The following is a 20,275-nucleotide window of genomic DNA, read 5'->3' on the forward strand; positions in this document are numbered from 1 at the left end:
TGGGTCCAGCTCAGAACTGTATGCATTCCTGTGGCAGGGAAGAAAGGGATCCTGCAATTAAGTAGTGTGTGAAGCAGGTGAATAAAATGATGCAGTGCACACTGTTGCTCGCAAAGATGCCAAGGGACTTCCACAATGGGCAGGTATGCCTGGTCCCCTGGGTATGTTTTCCTCCACTGTTACTGGCCCCATCCTCCTAAGTCCATAATCAGGGGCTGAGTTCTTCTCACACACCAATCAGTTTCTCATTGGGCACCTCAGTTCTGTGTAGATCATGACTATGGGGAAGAACTTTGAATTCTCTGGCAGCTCTGTATTATTTTACCGGTGCTGTGGGAGTATCTGTGGAGAACTAGTGCCCTGGGACATGACTGTGCGTCTGGAGTAGCAATCACCAGAAATATCTGCTGCCTTATCTAACCATACCAGCTGTGCCTCAGTTCTCTATGCTGATCTATGGGTTTGTATTTCTGTCTTTGCCTTCAAAGACAGAGGCTGCTGCACTGATCTATCTCACTCCCATTCAAGATATCCTGGGTCTATTGCCCCAACCTCTATGAAGTCTTGTTTCTGCTCTTCCTCTTCCCCTCTCCTAACTGTCTCACATTTTTCAAAGACTCCATCTCTCACTCAGAGAAGGTGGGGATTTTATCTTGGTGTTCAACCCTGTCGCTACACCGTGTGACCGCTCGCAGCACAGAAATACATGGCTGCATCCTGGGCTGTCACATTCTTGATTGTCATCAGAGAGTAATCAGTATTCTGTCTGGTTACTTCAAACTTGGCCTCAGAGTAACCATCCTCATAAGACTGATACCTCCAAGAAGTACTGCTGACTATTAACTTCAAGCCATTTCTTGGAGGCTGCTGGTACCAGAACATATAGGCAAGGTTACTGTAACTCTGGGAGCAGGAGATGGTCAAAGAGCCTCCAGGTCTCAGAATGATTTTTTCAGGCCACTGAGCAATGGAGAGTGTAACCCCAACACCTGCATTAATAGGAGATAACAAGAGAGTGAGGAGTAGGAGTACAGATGATGGCCAAAGGGGTCCTCTACCTTACAGTAGCCCTGCATGGCCTGGATGAGAGCCCTGCTGCAGATGGATCTGTTGTCTCTCACCAGGTAAAAGAGCAAGCACAACAGCCAGCATGGCCCTCCAGTTCTCCCAGGACAGTGTGCTCCTGCTCACTGTTACACAAGAGCTAAGAGAGACCCATGCCCCTCCCTCTGCCCTGATTTGTCTGTAGGTTTGGGCAGGGAAGAGAGAAGGGACTGTCCAGCTGGGATGCTTTCTTTGGTGAGCCAGTAAAAGCAAAGCTAAATCTTCATGTGGCTCCAAGGTCTGCTTTAGCTTTTCCACAAGTCAGTGTTCTGAGCTGCTGACACAAATGTGGAATTTCTCGCACACCAGTATATTGCTGGCTGAATGCTGAGCTGTCATTCCATGATTGAGAGGGTCTGGGTGTTGGAGGCCAGACAGAAACCTAGGGGCAGTGGATATCCTATTCTGTATATGTAATATATTCTATTCTGTTATATACAGTTCTATATATAGAACTTACGCCACTCTCCATTCTTTTCTGAATATATGATTCATAATTATTATTGCAATTGCTTCTTTTCTCCCTAGCACTTTTAATGGAATACACATAATTACTGCCAATGACCTACAGTAATCCTGATATTGCACGTTCAAAAACTCTGAGATACTTCTTTCTCTTTTTCTTCATATTTTGTTGTTATCCCTTCTCCCATATTTGCCGGATGCTCTATTGAGATTTATATCTTCCCTAGGCATCTAGACATTTATATAAAAGACATGTTCTTTCTATAAGCCTGACAATATTGTACTTAGAGCCTGAAGCCTAGTTCCTGAATCCTCCAGGATTCAGAGCAGTGGAAATCTCAAAAATCTGGCAGTGAATGTTCCCTGTGTCACTTTTTAAATCCTTATTTTTAAGGGAGTTGACAGAAATTGCCTGAGTAGTTATAGCTTCTTCCCGATCCGGAATGAAAATGCATTTTATATGATGTATAAAAGTTTTGTATGATTTCTAGTGTCAGGAACACTTTGCATCTAAGAAATAGGAGTTTGGCCAGTTCTTGGGTTTTCTCAGGAGAAATTATTCCATAACAGTGCTGCCATGAGGTTGAACTCTGTGCTGGAGATATTACAGTTTCAGTGACTTGTCAAGAAATTACAGGTGATATGGACCTTTTTGGCTTTTTAATTACCTTCCATAACTTTTAAATTTTTCTTTGAATTTTTATGCTTTTTTCAAAGTCAATAGATCAGTTAGCAATAAATTTGAACAAATTTAATATAATTCCATATACTTTTATGTTTCAATACTGATTATTCTTTGATGCATATTTTTAGCTTTTACTCCTCACAGACTTTTCTTCTTTTTATGGAAGGTTTATTTTGATTTTACTTGTTCTTCATTTTATTTTATTGACATTTTGCCCTTTCACCTTACTGCTAGGATGGGACACTTTTGGATGTTTCCATGGAGCCTGCTGAGACAGTTCCATAGGACACTGCTGCTTTGATCAATGTCCCAAAATGCATGCCTTTTGCACGAAGACAGTAAGGATTTTTAGTTTGATTATTGTCTTTCATGCCAAACCTGTTAAAAGCCTTTTTTCCCAGTAGTAATCAGACCTTAAATCCTGGAGGAAGAAACTGTTTCAGAGACTTGATGGGAAATTAAACAGATTGTGGAGGCTATGGGAAGTAATTCTAAGATTGTTCTGTGTAAGAACTCTGAGACAAGGAAAAAAACATTTCAATGCAGTTGGGCTACACCTTCTTCTTTAATCACTTATGTTAGAATTTACTACTCATTCCAGGATGAAGAAATTTTATTCAGATGAGCTTTTTTGTCTCAGGAAGCAAAAGATAATCGCAGACTTTCCAAAGAAAGGAACCAACTGGAAGATGTAACTCAGGACCTCTAGTGTGTCTTTTGGGAATTGCTTAATATGTTACTGCCTTTTGAAGAGTAGCTAAATTGACAGACCTTTCATTTTTCACTTCAAAATGTCTAATTCTTTCAGTCTGTTTTCTTTTAAGATTAAAGATGAGACAAGGGGAAACAAAAAAGTACCAAGATAAAGGCAGATATGTTCAATCTTCCCAAGTAAGACCCTGAACTACTGCGCTCCAGGAATAATAGATGCAGTAAAGTGGAGGAATACAATTATAAAATGGGCCATTCACAGGTAAGCAAGATGCTTGTGAGTATGCTTGTCTGCCTATGCTTTGTACTGGCTTAGCTCAGTCTTACTAAGCCCTGTCTTACTAAGTTCCATTTCTAAGTATTTACCTGAGGGAGGAACTGTCTATTCTATGTGCATGTGTTTTGTGTCTGGACATCTATGGGCTAGGAACTGGAGTCAGACGACAGGCAGCAGCAGCTGGAGAGAGCAGACTAGGTGAACTTAAGCAGCAGACACTGGAGAAGGGCCACAGGCTAGAGGGGCCATGTGTTCCCCTGTGTGGGGAGAGGAAGGGTGTGCAAGTGTGTGATCACTAGTGAACATGAAGCCAGACTACCTGGCAGGTAAGTGAGGTGACCTGGGCTCCAGGTGTGTGTCTCTAATGACAAGAACAGTGAGAGGTGGCAACAAGAGGAAGCAGGAGAGTCACAGACATTTTTTGGAGAGGAAGCTGTGTGAGAAGTGTGTGTGCGGACATAATGGCAACTGGACTGCAGCTCTAAGGGACTCAGAGGTCCAAGATGTAACTAGGAACTGGAACTGGTATAGAACCGTGATTTCCCTCTGTGAATCCCAGCCAGAAAGGGATAAAGGATTAGGCCATCGGTGTTGTTCTGTGGGTGCATCTGTGTTGATCCATGTGTTCACCTGTGTACAGATGTATGTATGCTTGGTATTTATCGGTATAAATAGTGGGGAGACATTCTCATTCTTACTGCCAGCTGGGCCAGGGAGCCTGGAGCTGTGGTAGCTTCCCCTCTGTCAGCCCAGCCTAACAGTGAGCCTCGGTGAAAAACCATGAGATCTCCTCCTTAAGGGTAAAAGAGACCATGGAAGAGTTATGACAATGAGGAAAGGGCTGAGGTAAGCTGCCCACATGGAAGAGAACCAAGGGAATAAGGAAAAGATTCCTACTGAAGAGTGTTTAACATACACTGGTAACAGCAAGTACTGGCTTAGCAGAGGTTTATGCTGGATTTGGAAACCAATGTCATGAAACAAGAGCACCAGGCAAAGGTGGTCTTCCATCTCCCAAATGTTAGAGAAAAATGCCTGTTGCAAAGCAAGGAAGGCACTGGAAACCCATTATCCGACCTACATGTAGTCTTAGTTCCTAAAGTCTGGACTAGAATTGCATCCAAGACAGTGGTGACTGTGAGCATCAGATGGCTCCGTAGTTTTAGGGGATTTAAGGCATCTCAGGCCAGTCCCTTTCAGTAGTCTACACTAGTACAGGAAGGTCCTCCAGGGCCAATTCTTTGCAGACAATTTTTAGAGGAATCCTTCCTCCTCATGCTTGTCATCCCTTGCCCAGTCAGACCCATGTTGCTCCTTTCTTTACAGCTCTCACCCCCAAACAGTCCAGTCAAATTCTATTTCTAATGGAAGTAGCTTGTCTGCTTATTTGGTCAAAGTTCCTTCTCCTCATCCATTCTATTTCACCATGCCAGCCTTGCTGGCTGCCATCCCTAAACTTCTTCCCAAGTTTTTCAGACCATCTGACTTTCCACATCACCACCTTTACACTTTTCCCAGTCCTTCCTTGTCTTCTTTTTTGTCTGTCCTAAACTCTCCATCCCATATTTTTATAGCAAAGAGTCAGCTTGTAGGTTTAGAGATGTTAAAATTGCCCAGTTTGTATAGGCTTGGGGTTCATAGACCCTCCAGGGAAGGTTCTTCAGCTCTCTTGCAGATCATGTGCTGCATGAGATGGATTAAATAAATATTGTATTTGCAGGGAACCCCGATGAAGGCAGGAATGATGCATCTAACTACGTGTTCTCAGAAGGCTAACTTATTACTTTATTATATAATATAATATTATATTAAAAAATACTATACTACACTATACTAAAGAATACAGAAAAGATACTTACTCAATGCTAAAAAGATAATAATGAAAACTCATTACTCTTTCCAGAGTCCCAACACAGTTTGGTTCCCAACTGGCCAATGAGTTAAAACAACTCACACCAGAATCCAATCAGGCACTCACCTCTGGGTAAACAATCTCCAAACATATTCCACACATGAGCACAACACAGGAGAAGCAAATGAGATAAGAATCGTTTTTCCTTTTCTCTGAGGCCTCTCAGCTTCCCAGGAGAAAAATCCTGGGCAAAGGAATTTTTCAGGGAATGTGAAGGCCACAAATAAATACTTTCAAATTTGATGTCCCCCTCTGCTATGTCCTTTCAAGGCCCTTCCTTCCTGGTCCAGCCATTTGCTGAAGATTACTGGTACACAGTCTGTTTCCAGCCTCAAAGGCGGAGGCTTTATATCCACATCTGGCTTAATGTGCGACCCCTTATCTTAGGATTTTCCTACCCTTCTTCCTAGTACCATGCTATTTTCTTACTTTTTTATTCCCTCTGGCCACAGTCATCCAGAATTCCTTCCTAGTTCCTGACCCCAGGCACTTTGAAAGAAGTTATAACTTTCCTTCTTCACCCCCCCCAAAACTTAACAAAAAACAGAATGGCTGCAAGACAGTGAAGAAATCAGAGAGGACATGAAGGCTCTGCAGAATTGGACACTATTGGACACTGGATGTTATAGCAAAATGTAAGAAACCCCATGTGAAATATTTTTTGACAGTACTAGAACAGTGTTCTCCAAAAATTCTTCAATATACACCCATATCAGAGAAGTATTTTTAAACACATACACCCAGTATATGTACATTTAGTAGCTGATGATTAGACATGTGTAACACTAAAGTTCTAATGCTTCCCCCTCACACCTCAGTGCATCATCTTGCACCCCACTTTGAAGACTTCTGCACAGGAACATCATAAGCCAGCAGCCTGTCACTGAATATGGATTTCAGATGCAAAGTCTAGAAGATGCACAGCCCTTCACCAAACACTCCCCTGATCCCCAGCAACTGAGGAGTTGATGTTCCAAGTCCTAGGGGTGCCTGTCCAGGAACACTACTTCACTGGCAGAAGATACATGGGAAGAGAGGAGCAATTGCTCCTCCACCACAAAGCTCTTTGAGATCATGGAGTCACAGAATATTCTGAGGTGGAAGGGTCCCTCAAGGATCAATTCCAGCTCATCAGTGAATGGCTCATACAGGGATCAAACCCATGACTGAGATGCAAAATGACCAAGCTCAGAAACTTCATGTTTTATGCTCATGGGAGGCTCTGTCAGCCCATAGTCTCAACAGGTTTCTCTTTCCCAGGATCTTGCATCAGCCTGGACAAATATATTTGCTTTATCTGAGTCCTGTGATGACACAGCTGACCAAAATACTTGAACTAGGAACATGGAGTTCCAGAAAATCAGCTGCCATTGCTTGTCCATTGATAATATCTAACACAACTACCCTTCAGTCACCATCCCTGCCCCTTCTTGTGCCCCCAGGAGCCACCAGCTTTCTAGTGCAGCATTACTACATGAAATGAGAAACTTCTTTGCAGCAATGGATGTACACCCTTGAGTGTATTCTTTGAAGGATACTATAAAAAACCTTTCAATGGGTCTGTGAGATGTTCAGCACCACTGAGAAGAAGGACTTATTTGTGTTTCAGACAGGGATTTCTTCTCCTAAGGAAAAAAAGAAAGAAAGGAGGGTCATCAGAGGGTGTTCTGATTTCAGATGTAATTCAAAGGGGTTTGTTCATCCTCCGCAGTTCTCATGGAAAGACCTGAAAGGCTGCTCTGAGACTGCTTGCTGGATGACCTCTGAATCCTGCGTCAGAAATGCCATTTGCCTTCCTTAGACATCAGTTTGCCCCATGAGCAGAACACCATGGAGTTCTGGGCTTTATGGGAGCCTCTAGAAGGGGTGTCAGAGAGGCTGTTAGGAGAATGAGAGGGGCTGGGGTGAGGTATGTTCACTAGATACCTGCCATCAAAGACTTAGAAACACAAGAACCACAGGAGCTATGATCCAGACCTTTGGCTGTGAGCTTTAGCAGTAGCCTAGGAACAGGTCAGGAGTCTCCTCTTGCTGATTTAAGCAAGTAGCTTATGGAACCAGAGAGATCATGTTTTGTTGCAGTTCGAAATTTTATTGATTTTCCTTGTTAAGTGGTTTGTTCTGTTGTACCCCCATGCTCTCCCTGAGTTGGTTTACCCCTGGGTTCTACCCTTCCTCAAAGCTGTCCCTCATACCATGCCCCACCTATTGTTCCAGCTCTTTCCCTGCCTGTCAAGGCAACCCAGCCCCTTTTGTTCCTGAACCTTCTCTACCACCATAACCTGGGGCAAATCCCTGACTGCAACACCATTTTGGAATTCCCCTACTCCTGGAAGCCCCATTGGCCCATGTGAGCCATCCTCTCCACCCTCCTACTCCAGTTGGCCCCAGACACTTGCTGTAATCCCCTCAGTCCTCCCCTGAGGATTCCCTATTGGTTAGCTGCTTGTATCCACCCCCTGAGTTGTATCTCAATAAAACCCCTTGCACAGCCACTCCCAGAGCTCTTCGTGTGGGGTCTCTGTACTTGAAATAAACGCTTTGTTGTACAACCTCAAGACAGAGACCCTCCTCCTTTCTCTTCTGCCCGGTCCCTGTCATGGCTTGTGTCTGGCACCATAGAGCAAGTGGATTTAAAGGTTCTGCCTCTGGTAAATCCCTATCGTGAGGCAGTTCCCCACTCCTGGCATGGTGCCAGAATTATAAGACCTAGCCCAGGCTCTGGTAGCCATGGCAATGCTCTTATGGGGGATTATCAGCCAGAGCTATATGATGGACTTCTTCATGCTGTTAAGAATAATTTGTATGTTAAAGATGAGATAGGATTAAATAAGTAACAGAGAAAAACAGTAAAAAGTACTATGGTAAAGGCAGGTATGGGCAAGCTTTCTGATTCAAATGCTCACTTGCTAATTAACGTAAAATTTGTGTGGATATTAAATCGAATAAAAAACCCCAAGAAAGGAAGAAAAGTTGTAGCCTAAGTGTTACCTTACAGGACATGAAAGCTATAGATCAGGAAAAATACTGTTCTAAAATATGGGTCTGCTTCTATGCTAATGACACGTTTCAGACAAAAACACCAGAAATCCACAGATCAAATGAGACCCTAGAGTAAAATGGAAATTTTTCTTGCTTCACTTACATATGATGAGATTGGATAGCTTTGGTAGTTTTTGACCCTATTAGTCCTTAGAACATTTTCCTTTCCCGCAGGAAGTTTCTAATCCTTCTTTTATTCACAAGATACAACATGCTTATAAGAAAGCTGTGCACTAATACCAGTTTAAAGGCCAACAGAATTCATGCACCACCTTGGAGGAGGCCCAGGCCTTGGACTTGTACTTCAACATGAAGGAAAATTTCCCTCTGGATGGTGATACTGTGTGTAGCAGTACTCCAGGGTCTACAAAAATTGAATCAAGAAATGGAGAGGAAGAGTATTCTTATTTAGTGTCTCAAACTATTCCAGCATTTCCAAACATATGGCTTCTCTTTAATGTCTCGGAAGAGAATCCTTTGTCTTTCAGCAGCTAACATGATGAAGTTGGCAGCTGCTTGGAGAATAAACATGATTATTCAGCAAAGCATTAAGCTTTAGAAAGCTTTGCATCATGACAGAAATCCCCACTCCTACAGAGAGGGATTTCAGAAGATCTCACTATTTGTGTTTGCAGCATTATTGTACATCTACATTACACTCATAAACATCAGAATTGTACTGAAATTCTTATGTGGCAAAAATGAGTCTGTAGAACATTCCAAAGATGACGAAAAGCATGGTTCAGTACATAGGCAGACATTTTATTACAGGTTAGGAGAGAGAAATTAGAAAAGGGAGATGCTGAGCATTCCCACATTTGACCTATTTGACTTGGGAAACGAGGAGGGGCACAGGATTGTTTTTCTATCCTCCCTTTTGAAATTACAATGGAGGAATTTGATTTAGGAAAACACTGTATTGCATATGATACAAACAGACGTTATTCAAGAAAAGGAATTTGCTAAAATAAATTTAACAAAGTTAACCACTGGGTTTGCTGGAGTTTTTTGCTTTTTTTCCCAAATAAATGCAATGTATCTTTGTGTCTACTATCTAAACTATGCAACTTTGGGTAAAACCACGCATTTTTAAGAAAGATACCATCAGCACAGAGGAATTTGAAAGAGGTTTGAGAGTTGTTATTCCTGTTGTACAGGTGCTGTGTATAAGAATGAGACAGACAAACAACTACACGTCTTCCAAAGCCAAAAGGTATTTTTGGATTGAAGGCTACCTTACAGAAAAATTAGAGTAGCTCTCTGTCTTAGCAGAGGTTTATGATTAACGTGTATGACATTTGTACATTCTACCAATGCCTGTTAATTCCCACATTTGGACCTTTAAATTTTCCACTGTGTACTTTTTGTCTGGAGAAAACCTTGGACTAGAGATAAGACCATCACCGAAAACATATTTCTAGCAGCTGCCACGTCCAGTCAGCCAGTCTGGGTTTGAGGTCAAATCGAGACCATGAAGTGCCTGCTGCTTCTTGCCTTTATTGGGGTGGCTGGTGAGTATATCTTTTATTTCTATTTCTGCCATTTAATAGGAAGCTGATTTTCTAAATGAAAACTGCAAGGTAGCCTGTTGTGGGAAAGCCAAGTCAGTTTTGACTTGCACAAGTCAGAGCCCTGCAGGTTCCCTCTTCTGTCTGCTCATAATGCCTTGTGCCACAAGCTGGAGAATGAACACCTTCATAGGGGTTCCTGACCCAGCTATGGAGATGTGGCCACAGCTTCAGAAACGGCTGCCTCCTCCTTCGGGACTCAGGAGTGCACAGGAAATAGCTCTGGACCGAGAAGTCCTAAAGCAACTGCAAAATTTTGGACCCTCGGTGGGTGCTCCAAGAAGATGTCACTGCACAGTAGTTTTTACTTTTTCCCTCAGTCATCACTTGACTGTCTCAGTGGATGGGATTCAGGGAAAGACACACCCATGATCTGATCCAACCAGAACATTTCTGTGTCCCTGTGCTCCCTCAGGGAGTAGCCAGCAGGGCTTTACTTGCAGATACGTGAGGCACCCGTGTAAGTCTGATCCCCGTCTTTGTTTGCACAAGCAAATGCATGTGCCTTAGACCTGCCCACCAGCGCTGCCCTGAGTGTCCATAGAAGGGGAGCCTGCAAGTGAGGGGCTTCAGACAGGCAGCCACAGGGCAGATTACAGGCCACATTACCTTAGGCCAGCTGTTGACACATGGCACTTCTTGTCCTCCAGTTGCCTTCCCCACCTTTGCTGAAGACGATGATGACAAGATTGTGGGAGGCTACACCTGTGCACAGAACTCTGTGCCCTATCAGGTGTCTCTGAATTCTGGATATCACTTCTGTGGAGGTTCCCTCATCAGCAGCCAGTGGGTCGTGTCAGCTGCTCACTGCTACAAATCGTGAGTCAAAAAATTACATCCTTCTAACTTTCTGTCTTCCAGTTCACTTCTAGCAGGCATTCTGAGCTATGAGATAGAAATATGTAAGTGCCTCCATTCTCATCAGAGACAGCCAAGGGATGGGTGGATCATTCAGGAAGCCAGGCCGAGGCATCCTGAGGGGTTTTCCACTTATGCAAACATTCCTGTGAATGCAGAGCATTTTCTGATATAACAATGAGATAATCAAGCAGAGAGGTCTGGGCTTTGATTTCCTATCAATTACATGAATCTTGCTAAAGCATTCTTCCTGGAGAACAGGAAGAGGATCAAGGTTCAGCTGGAGCCGTTTGCCTTGTCCCAGAATATCTGTATCTAGTGCTGCTCTGTATTCAACTGCTGCCAGGTATTTACAGACTTGCAGAAATTCACCACCCACGCATGGAGTGAGTTAAGATCTCAGTGTGGATTCCCAGGGCTCCCTGCAGGACAAGAAAGATGCTCTGCTCCAGAAGGCTTCTGTGGCAGTGGTGTTGGAGCGAGTGCACTCAGTGACAGGGAGGTTTCTCTCAACCTGCCCCTAGCAGTAAAGGACACGCTGTGCCTTCTGTTTTCCAGTCGCATCCAAGTGCAGCTGGGGAAACACAACCTGGGGCTCACTGAATCCACACAGCAGTTTATCAACTCTGCTAAAGTCATCCGGCACTCTGGCTACAGCTCCTACACCCTGGACAACGACATCATGCTCATCAAGCTGGCCAGCCCAGCCAAGCTCAGCAAAGCTATCCAGGCCATTGCTCTGCCTACCAGCTGCGTGGCCGCCGGCACCACCTGCCTGATCTCCGGCTGGGGCAACACTCTCAGCAGTGGCTGTGAGTACTCTGGGGGAGCCTACAGACCCCTGGGGGCCTAGGACAGTCTCTAGGACCTGGCCACTAACCCCCAACAGGACAGGCTAAAACACAGGGAAGTGCTGTGGGACAGCTTTTTGGAGTGATGCGTCAGTGTAGGGACTGCACAGTTAATGTCAACAGAGTTGTCAGTTCTCTGAGAGTAAGGGTGAAGTCTGGGACTGTGGAACTTGAATTCCTACCAGAGATCCCTGTTCTCTCACACCCATGATCAGAGATGTGCATGGCCAGTGGTGTGTATTCCATTGAACCTGCACCAGAGGAGAGGATGGTTTTCCTGAGGCTCAGGTTTCTTCCAGTGCATGTATCACAAGAGTGGCCCCACCTTTGCCAACTGATGAACTCCCAGGTACCAGAAAAGTTAAGGTGGCTGCAGTGTAGAATGGTGGGCCCATGGGTGGAATTTGTTCCATCTCTACAGAAGGGATCCATGCTGTGCTTACTGTGGACAGAAAGCAGGATGGCTGCTAGAACAGGGTGTCCAGCATTTGCTTTTCTGCTGAGAACTTCCCTGAGCTCTGAAAAGGACTCAGCAATGCCAGCAATCATCTCTCCCTATTTCTTTGCAGCTAACTACCCGGATGAGCTGCAGTGCCTGAAGGCTCCTGTCCTCACTGACCAGCAGTGCTCTGATTCCTACCCTGGGCAAATTACCAAGAACATGATGTGTGTCGGATACGTGGAGGGAGGAAAAGACTCCTGCCAGGTAACTCATCTGCCTCTCCTCACCCAGTCGTTTCTCTCCCACCTTTTCCTAGCTGAAGAGGCCTCCACATTACAGAGTCAGCTATACTCACTGCACTGGTAAATCTGAGTTTCTGAATGACAGCAGAGGCTTCAGGCACACATGTCCTGAAGGTTTGCCAAGTACAGCATCCAGCAAAAGCAGGCAGCTGACTCACCCTTAGCTGTGGTGCCCTTGGAGCTCAAGTCAGGCACGGTAGCATCAGGTGGAGAGTGTGAATCAGGAACAGCCCTGGTAGAACTTTGTGCAGAGTACGCCCGGCAGGGCTTCCTCCAGGGTCAGTGGTCTCAGGGATCTCTGGCTCATTGCTCAGGCTGATGCCATTTGCTGAATATCCATACCCTTTGTGTGCACAGGGAGATTCCGGCGGTCCCGTGGTCTGCAATGGACAGCTCCAGGGCATTGTCTCCTGGGGTTATGGATGTGCCCAGCGAGGCCATCCCGGAGTTTACACCAAGGTTTGCAACTACGTCTCCTGGATCCAGTCCACCATTGCCTCCAACTGAGATGCTTGTTTGGCATGACCTGTATTTTTTCCTCATCATTTCTGTTCTTTTGGGTCTGGACAAGCAAAAATTATGAGAAATTAATAAAAACTTTCAGACACCCCTACTTTGTGCATGATTTTGCCAGAAACTTCCAAAGGCTCTTATATGGGGCACAGTGGCAGTGAACACCAGTTAGGAGAAAATACTTATTTGTAGTGCCTGTCATTTGACAGGGTCTTGGAACACCTTGCAGACTCATCATCAGGATTCTCTCAGTCAGTCACATGCTCTTGTTTCTGAAGGAGATCACCATTTCTGTTCTTTTTGAGCAGGAAAATTATTAGCCAATATTTCAACAGTTCTTGAAGTGATTCTGAAATTCATCCTCTTTCTCTTGGAACACTACCAGCTCCAGTATGGCATCATTTGTTTGGGCCTGCTTATATCCCCGCCTGAGGAATGGAAGAGGGATGAGGATGTTGAGGGTCAGGAGACCAGGAGAGGGCAGGGCATTGCAGTAGAGTATTTGGATCTGCCATGTTGAACAGTTGGTCCTTGCCAGGAGGCTGATTGGGACGTCGTGTTTTGTGCTTGCAGAGTCCCAGAACCAGGCTGTGGTGTCCCAAATCTCAAGATGAAAAGGTCAGGAGAGAGGAAGGAGGCAAGTGAGGAAGGAAGGCAGAAAAGCTGCAGAAAGACAAGATTTAGAGCTGGGAGGGAAGCAAGAACATGAGCCATAAAGGGAGGAAAGTAACGAAAAGAGCAGGAGAGAAGGAAGGAAGATATAAAGGCAAAAGTCCATTTAAGAATGAACACTTAAAGGAAGGCAGGAAATGAAAGTAGCAGGAGGGCAGGAAGGAAAGGTCAGGGAGTGTTGTAGCCATGAGTATCTGCTGCTGCCTGGGACTCTTTGCCTACACTCCTGGGATACTGGGAAGATTGGATTACATTGCAGTGCTCAGGCTCCAAGCTAGTGATGTAACATGGGGTCCCAGCTGCACAGCTGTGTGCCCTTCCCTTTCAGACCAGTAGGGCCAACGATTAGAGGGCCAAGTATTTTGAGATTCTGGAGAAGGAATGGGCTGTATGAACTATTCCACATCCTGGTTTTCAAACCATAAGTTGACATACCAGACAGATTTAAAGGAGAGATGGATGGGGAATGGAATAGAAAATAGGAAAAGAATAGCTGTAACTGAACAGAAAGGAAAGGAAAGGGACACAGAGAGACGCAGAAGGAAGAAAGTGAGAATCAGTCTGAGAATGGCAAAGAAATGAGTGGAGGTAGTGAGGACAAGAAGAAAACAGAGTCAGAAGGTGATTCAGAGATAGGAAAGAGCAGAAAAGCAGATATAGACCATGCTAAATACAGACAGATGGCCAACAGACACACAGTGTCTTTTCTGAACACCTGGAGACCAGCTAAGAAAACAGGGCTCTCTCAAGCAGAGGGCTCAGTGCGTGCTGGTGGCAGATCCCTGTTTGCATGGAAAGGTTTGTGCTGTGCTTCACCAGCCTTTGACTCACTGTGGATCTTGTTCAGCACAGAAATATGTGCCTGTGTCATTGAGTAGGGCATGCTGTATCTGCACAGCTAAATGGTTGTTCCTAGTCCTGTTACTCTGGAAGCGATTTTCTCAGAGAGATTTCTGAGGAGAAGGGTGTTCCCCACAGGATGTGCTGATACACCCTGACCTTCTCTGTGCCAGAGAACAGCAGCTATAATCCTTGCCTCTTTATCGCAGCAGTCTGGAAAAGAGCACCAGGACACAAATGGACAAAGCTGGAGAAAACCATGTCCTCTGCTCTCTGTGTCCACCCAGCCTGGCTCACCTGCCCAAGGCTGTGGGAAATCCCTGTAGGCAGGAAGGGACACTCGTAGTTTGTGTGCCCTGAGTTTGGGCACAGAGCTCTGGCACAGCCTCTGCCCATCCGTGCTGGGCTGTGTGCACAGCAGGGTGAGGCTGGCCCATACAGGACATGGAGTGATGCCAGTGCCCAGGGCTCTGAAGGGCTTTGCAGTGAAGATGTTCCCCTGTGTCCTGTCAGCAGAGGAGAGCAGCAATGCCTGCAGCTCCTCCCAAATCCTCTGCTGCAGCTCTGAGTGTGTCCCATTGCATTCATTTCCCCAGGCTGCCTAGAAGAGATTCAGGGAAGACCCCAGATTCCTCTACAGAAGTTGCAGAAAAAAGCAAAGATATTGGGCTGCTTTGTAGGAACCCCAAATCCTGCCAGCACCAGCAGCAGCACCATCAGCAGCAGCACTCCAGCAGAGAGGAGGCTGTGCCTGATGTGTCCATGCCAAGGGTCTCCAGTTGCCTGGGGTGAGCAGAGGGCAGGGCAGTGCATGGGGAGCCTTGCAGAAGACACAGGATTTGAGGAGTCAGTGATGTTGAACAGGCATGGCTGCTGTGTGGGGCCCTGTGTTTAGGCTCTGGGAAGCTTGGAGGCTAGCATGGGAATGTGCAGGGTGGGAAGCACCTGGAGTGCCCTGAGCAGGCCTGTGCTGTGCACGGGTGTGTGTCATGAAGGACAGAATCATGGGATGGGCCAGTGTCCTGTGTTGACTATATGATGCTTTTATCCCCAATCTTCTCATTCTGTTATGCTGAATAATAAGTTTTGCCCCTTTAAGTCTTGTTGCAGAGAGTGAAGGTGGGAGAGGAGAAGTGCACAGTTTTTATTTTCTAGGCACTGCTGTCCCTCCTCCACATTCCTGCTCTGGACTGTGTTGTCTGTGGGACCGAGGTCTTTTTTGTCTTTAGTTAGTTCAGCTAGCTGAGGCAGAGAAGTTCCCTGGCCAGTGGGTTTTTTCCCATTTTCTCTGGAGCTGTTCAAAGCTGCTCTGGCCTGAACACCAGCAGGGCACCGGCAGCTCACACCTGGGCCCACCGGGCCGGGCCTGGGCCGTGGCATTTCCAGTGCCTGAGGGGCTGATCAGAGACTGAGTGAGCTGAACTGCAACCCTGGGAGAGGACTTTCTCAGTTTGTCATCACTTTTGGAGCAGCAAGGGGTTTTATTTTGTAATATTGTTAAGGTTTTATTGTATAATAAACAGGTTTTTCCACTTTTCTCCAAGGAGGTATTTTCTACCGGACTGGTTGGGGGTAGGGGACAATTGAATTTGCTGTCCTACTGGAGCCCCTTTTGGGATTCTCTCCCAAATTTGCTCTAAACCAGGACAAACCCTCTAAGAAGGGACCTCAGGGGTCCCTGCTCCAAATTCCCTGATCAAGCAGAGTCATCCCAGAGCACGTGGCACACAATTGTATCCAGATGGTTCTGGGATATCTCCCAATAGACTCCACAATTTCTTTGGCAGTTTCTTACAGGGAAACAGTCTATCACAGTGCAAAGCTCTGACCTTAGATTCAGGTGGAACATCTTGTGCATCATTTTCTGCCCTTGGCCTCTTGTCCTTCTGCTTGGTCTCACAGTGAATAACCTGGATCCACCTCCCTTGCCCTGCTGGCAATGCTCTTCCTGATGCATCCCAGCACACCTCTGGCTTCTTGGCCACCAGGACACATTGCTGGACCATGGGGAACTTCTTGTCCACCAGGACCCCCAGGTCCTTCTCTGAAGTGCTGCTCCCCAGCAGGTCAGCCTGTGCCGGTACAGCAGGTTATTTTTCCACTCACTTAAAATCCTGCATTTGCCTTTGCTGATTTTCAGGATGCTCCTCTCTGCACGTTCCTCACATCTGTCAAGGACCATCTGAGGGGTTCCGCAGAATTGTGGGCTATCAGGAATTCTTCCTAATTTGTGTTATCAGTGATGTTCATGAGGAGACCCTCTACACCATCGCCAGAATCACAGATGAACAGAACACTGTAACCTCTTGGAAATCTCTATTAGCTGCAGAGCTTGTGAACATATATAGGAACTCTAGAATGTTTTTCGTAAAGCTGAATGGTATTATGTGGATAAACTGCTGGAAGGCAGGTGGATCCTGCCCCAGACACAACTCTACATGAAGGACTTAGGGATCCACTGAACACTTTATCAGAGCAAGCACAGGCTTGTGCTCTGCTGTTCCTGTTCCTTGGCCACAGAACAACCACAGACAAGGCGCTGCAACAGAGGAGCATGTGGGCAGCTGCCAAACGGTGCTGGCTACTGCCACACCTGACAGGCCTTGCCTTCATGCACAGGTGCACCAAGAACTTCCCACACAAGCCCTACTTCCATTTCACAGCAAGCAGTGTGAGCAGGGTTGACTTGAGTTAAGTAAGAGGAAGACAGTGGAGTGCAGATTGATGACAGAAAGAAGAACGTGGGGAAAGGAAGGGAGGGAGAGAGAAGAAGAAGAGCTGGCAGAAGCAAGTGTAGTTGAAGAAAGACTTACATGTTATAAGAGTCCTGGAGTGGCAAGGAGACAATGATGGACAAACAAACTGTCAGCATCTGAGAAGAGAAGGAAGGCAAGGCCAGGAAGCAGAGCAGCAAATGAGTAAGAAGTGATCACCCTGCCTCATGCAGCAGCCACAAATGGAAAGCAGGTCCTGTTTGTGCAGGGACTGGTTTGTGCTCAGCTCCCTCAGCAGTCTCACCACTGTGTTCACTCTCAGCACAGTAGTATGTGCCAGAGTCATTGAGAAAGGCATGTTCTATTGAGAGGGTGATACTGTCTCCTTTTATATTGCTGCTCTTGAAATGGCTCTCAAAACCTTTCTCCACCACTGCATTGGCACCTTCATATGCATAAACCAGCTGGGTCAGACTGGAATTCTTCTCTGAAGGCAGCATGAACCAGTACATAGCTATGTTAGAGGATTTCTTCTCAGTGCATTCCAGATTCACGGATTCGCCTTCTTTGATCACCATGTCTGGAGACTGTTCCAGGGCTAACACTGGAAAGGAAAAGTAGGAGCAGTGAGGAAGAGGTAAAAACTGAGAGGAAAATCAACTAGGCACTGTGAGTTGGTATGGAAGTGGTGAGAAGGGTTTGGGCAGCCAAGGGAGCAGTTCCATGCATGGCACAGCTCTTCAGATCAGCAGGTGAATTTCCAATCTCTCCTCAAAAGGCAAGGTGTATTCCTGGGCTGTTTGTGTCCAAAACCAGGAACCATCTACAGGCTGCACAAAGAATGACAAATAGATGGCCATTGCAGAAGATTCAGGCATTCCCATTGCCCCCACATTCCCTGCTGATTCTCCATGCAGAAAGCTCTGCAGGATGAAGCAGTGCCAGGAAGGGGCTGCACAGCTGGGAGAGCAGCAGTGGGATGAGTGGAGGTGCTCAGGGCTGGGTTGAGTTCACTTACCCAGAGGGGCCAGCATGGCCACAAAGAAACAGCAGGGAACCATGGCAGGAGGGCCCCTGCCCTGTCAGCAAGCTGCCTCTTGGAGCTGCCCAAAGGTTTGTGCAGAGGGAGCAGTGAGTGAGGGTGAGACATCTCGGGGTGGGGCTGGCCGAGAAATGACAGAAGGCATTGGCTGGCTGGGAACCCTGGGCAATGACACAAACTGTGTGTCAGCACAAACTCTGTTTCTGCAGGAAAGCAGGAACCCTGCAGAGATGCATCAGGTGGAATGGAGAGGCTGGCATGGGTGGGTGTGGAGGGAAGGATGGGGATCTCAGCCTGTCAGTTCTACCCTTTTTCCCATCCCACCAGGGCAAGGGGGTAGTGTGGGAGTGCATGTAACACCCAGCAGCTGACTGGGCTTTAACCACAAGGACCTGAGCACCAGAAAGCATCTCCATGTCCCCACTGCTATGGCATGAGCTGCAGCTCCCCTGACCAAGCCTGTGCTTCACACTCCAGCGAGGAATTCCCAGCAGCTGTTCTTGACGGATTATGAGCATTTAGGTGAGGATTCCCCTGGGCCCTTGGCCTCTTTTTAAACTGGAGATAAAGAGGAATAAGCCAGTTAGGGCAGCTCGTCACTTTCAGCAAGCAGCAGGAGATGGAGTGGATGGACCAGACAAGATGCTCGGAGACACCAACAAGCCCTGCTGAAAACTCCTCTTGGAGTTCTTCCTCCTGGCCCTTGTCCTGGTCACCAGGGACATTCCATGGCTCACCTGGGCAGCCTCCTGCTGTGGGCAGGAACAATTCTCAGACATCAGATTGTTCAGGTCACAGGGTATGGGTGTAACATGGGCTGTGTGTCGATTTCCTGTAGGCCAGTGGGGCCAAGGACCAGTGGGCTTTGCCTTTCCAGCTGGTGGAGAGGGAAAGTGCTGTGTGAACTCTTCCACATCCTGCTTTCCTGGCCAAGAATTGATGTAACAGATTGTAATGAACGAGAGATGGAGGAGGAAGGGAATGGAAAATAGGAAGGGACTCGGTATGAGAGTACAGAAAGGAAAAGTCATGGGGATACACTGAAAGACATGAAAAGAGCTAAGTGGGAAACAATCTGAATGTCGGAGAAAGGAGTCGAGACAGTGAGCACAAGAAGGAACCAGAGTGAGATGGTGATTCACAGATGGGAAAGATTAGAAAAGCAGATAGAGACCAAAACAGAAGAGAGACCAATCGAGAGATAGACGGAGAGATGGACAGACAGACTGTCATACCGTGTTTTATCTGAAGAGCTGGGGGGAAGTAAGAAAACGGGGTCCTCTCAAGCACAGGGTTCAGCGTGTGCTGGTGGCACATCCCTGTTTGCCTGGAAAGGTTTGTGCTGTGCTGCACCAGCCTTTGAGTCACTGTGGATTTTTTCAGCACAGAAATATGTGCCTGTGTCATTGAGTAGGGCATGCTGTATCTGCACAGCTAAATGGTTGTTCCTAGTCCCACTGCTCTGGAAGCGATTTTGGAATTCCTTCTCAATATCTGCTTTGCTGCCTTCCACTGAGTACACAACCAGCTGCATTCTGGCATCCTTCTCCATGGGTAACTTGTACCAGTACATGTTTACAAAAGTTTTCCCTGATGCAGAACATTGCAGAGTGACGGTGTCTCCCACCCGGACAACTGTATCTGGTGATTGCTGAAGGGCCCAGCCTGGAGAGACAGGAGATGGAAGGTGTGGAGTGAAATGCATTGAAGACATAATACACGTCCTTAAAGTATCACATGGCATGGAATGGCACCAGGATATAAGAAAGCAATGAGACAGTATACATCCTCTCTGAAAAAGACACGTAGATTCCAAAAACACCAAGCAAACCGATTTCAAATACAACAGTGAATCTGTTTTGAGAAATTATGACTTTGGTACTCTCAAGTAAAATATTAAAATGCGGCAGGAAAAAAAAATTAGCTTTGCAGGGTTACCTGATTAAATATGTGGTGAAAATTTTTACCTGGATCATTGCCCACCCCTGCCCTGGAATCCTTGGGAAGGGGTAGTGCCAGCAACTGGGAGCAGAGCTGAGGATGCAGCAGCAGCTCCAGTGCAGCTGATCAGGACCAAGGGAATTCCCACTCACCCACAGGGAGCAGCATGGCCACAAGGAACCGGTGGAAATCCATGGAGAAAGGCGCCCTCCTTCCAGGCACCTGCCCCTGGTGCCAGCACAGACACAGAGGTGTGCAAAGAGGAGAGGTGCAGAGCGAGAGATGTGTCTCTGTGTGGGTGGGCAGGAGAGGCAGCGGCAGTCTGAAATGTCACCA

General features: G+C 46.5%; 1 protein-coding gene and 1 gene segment (V, D, J or C); one reads left to right on the forward strand and one right to left on the reverse strand.

Moving 5' to 3' along the window:
- LOC135453341 (T cell receptor beta constant 2-like) overlaps positions 1-18,050 on the reverse strand; it is a 33,025-nt gene extending 14,975 nt beyond the window's left edge. Inside the window, 2 exon segments of the C gene segment in view lie at positions 17,261-17,560; positions 17,975-18,050. Of these exon segments, the coding sequence occupies positions 17,261-17,560; positions 17,975-18,017 (343 nt within the window).
- LOC135453350 (trypsin-like) lies at positions 9,660-12,800 on the forward strand. Its single transcript, XM_064724318.1, has 5 exons — positions 9,660-9,707; positions 10,415-10,583; positions 11,181-11,434; positions 12,043-12,179; positions 12,575-12,800. The coding sequence occupies exons 1-5, from the start codon at positions 9,668-9,670 to the stop codon at positions 12,722-12,724; spliced, it is 750 nt and encodes a 249-aa protein (XP_064580388.1). The 5' UTR covers positions 9,660-9,667; the 3' UTR covers positions 12,725-12,800.
- Positions 18,051-20,275: the final 2,225 nt, after the last annotated feature.

This window comes from Zonotrichia leucophrys, chromosome 1 (assembly GCF_028769735.1).
Source record: "Zonotrichia leucophrys gambelii isolate GWCS_2022_RI chromosome 1, RI_Zleu_2.0, whole genome shotgun sequence".
In the NCBI taxonomy this organism is placed as follows: Eukaryota; Metazoa; Chordata; class Aves; order Passeriformes; family Passerellidae; genus Zonotrichia; species Zonotrichia leucophrys.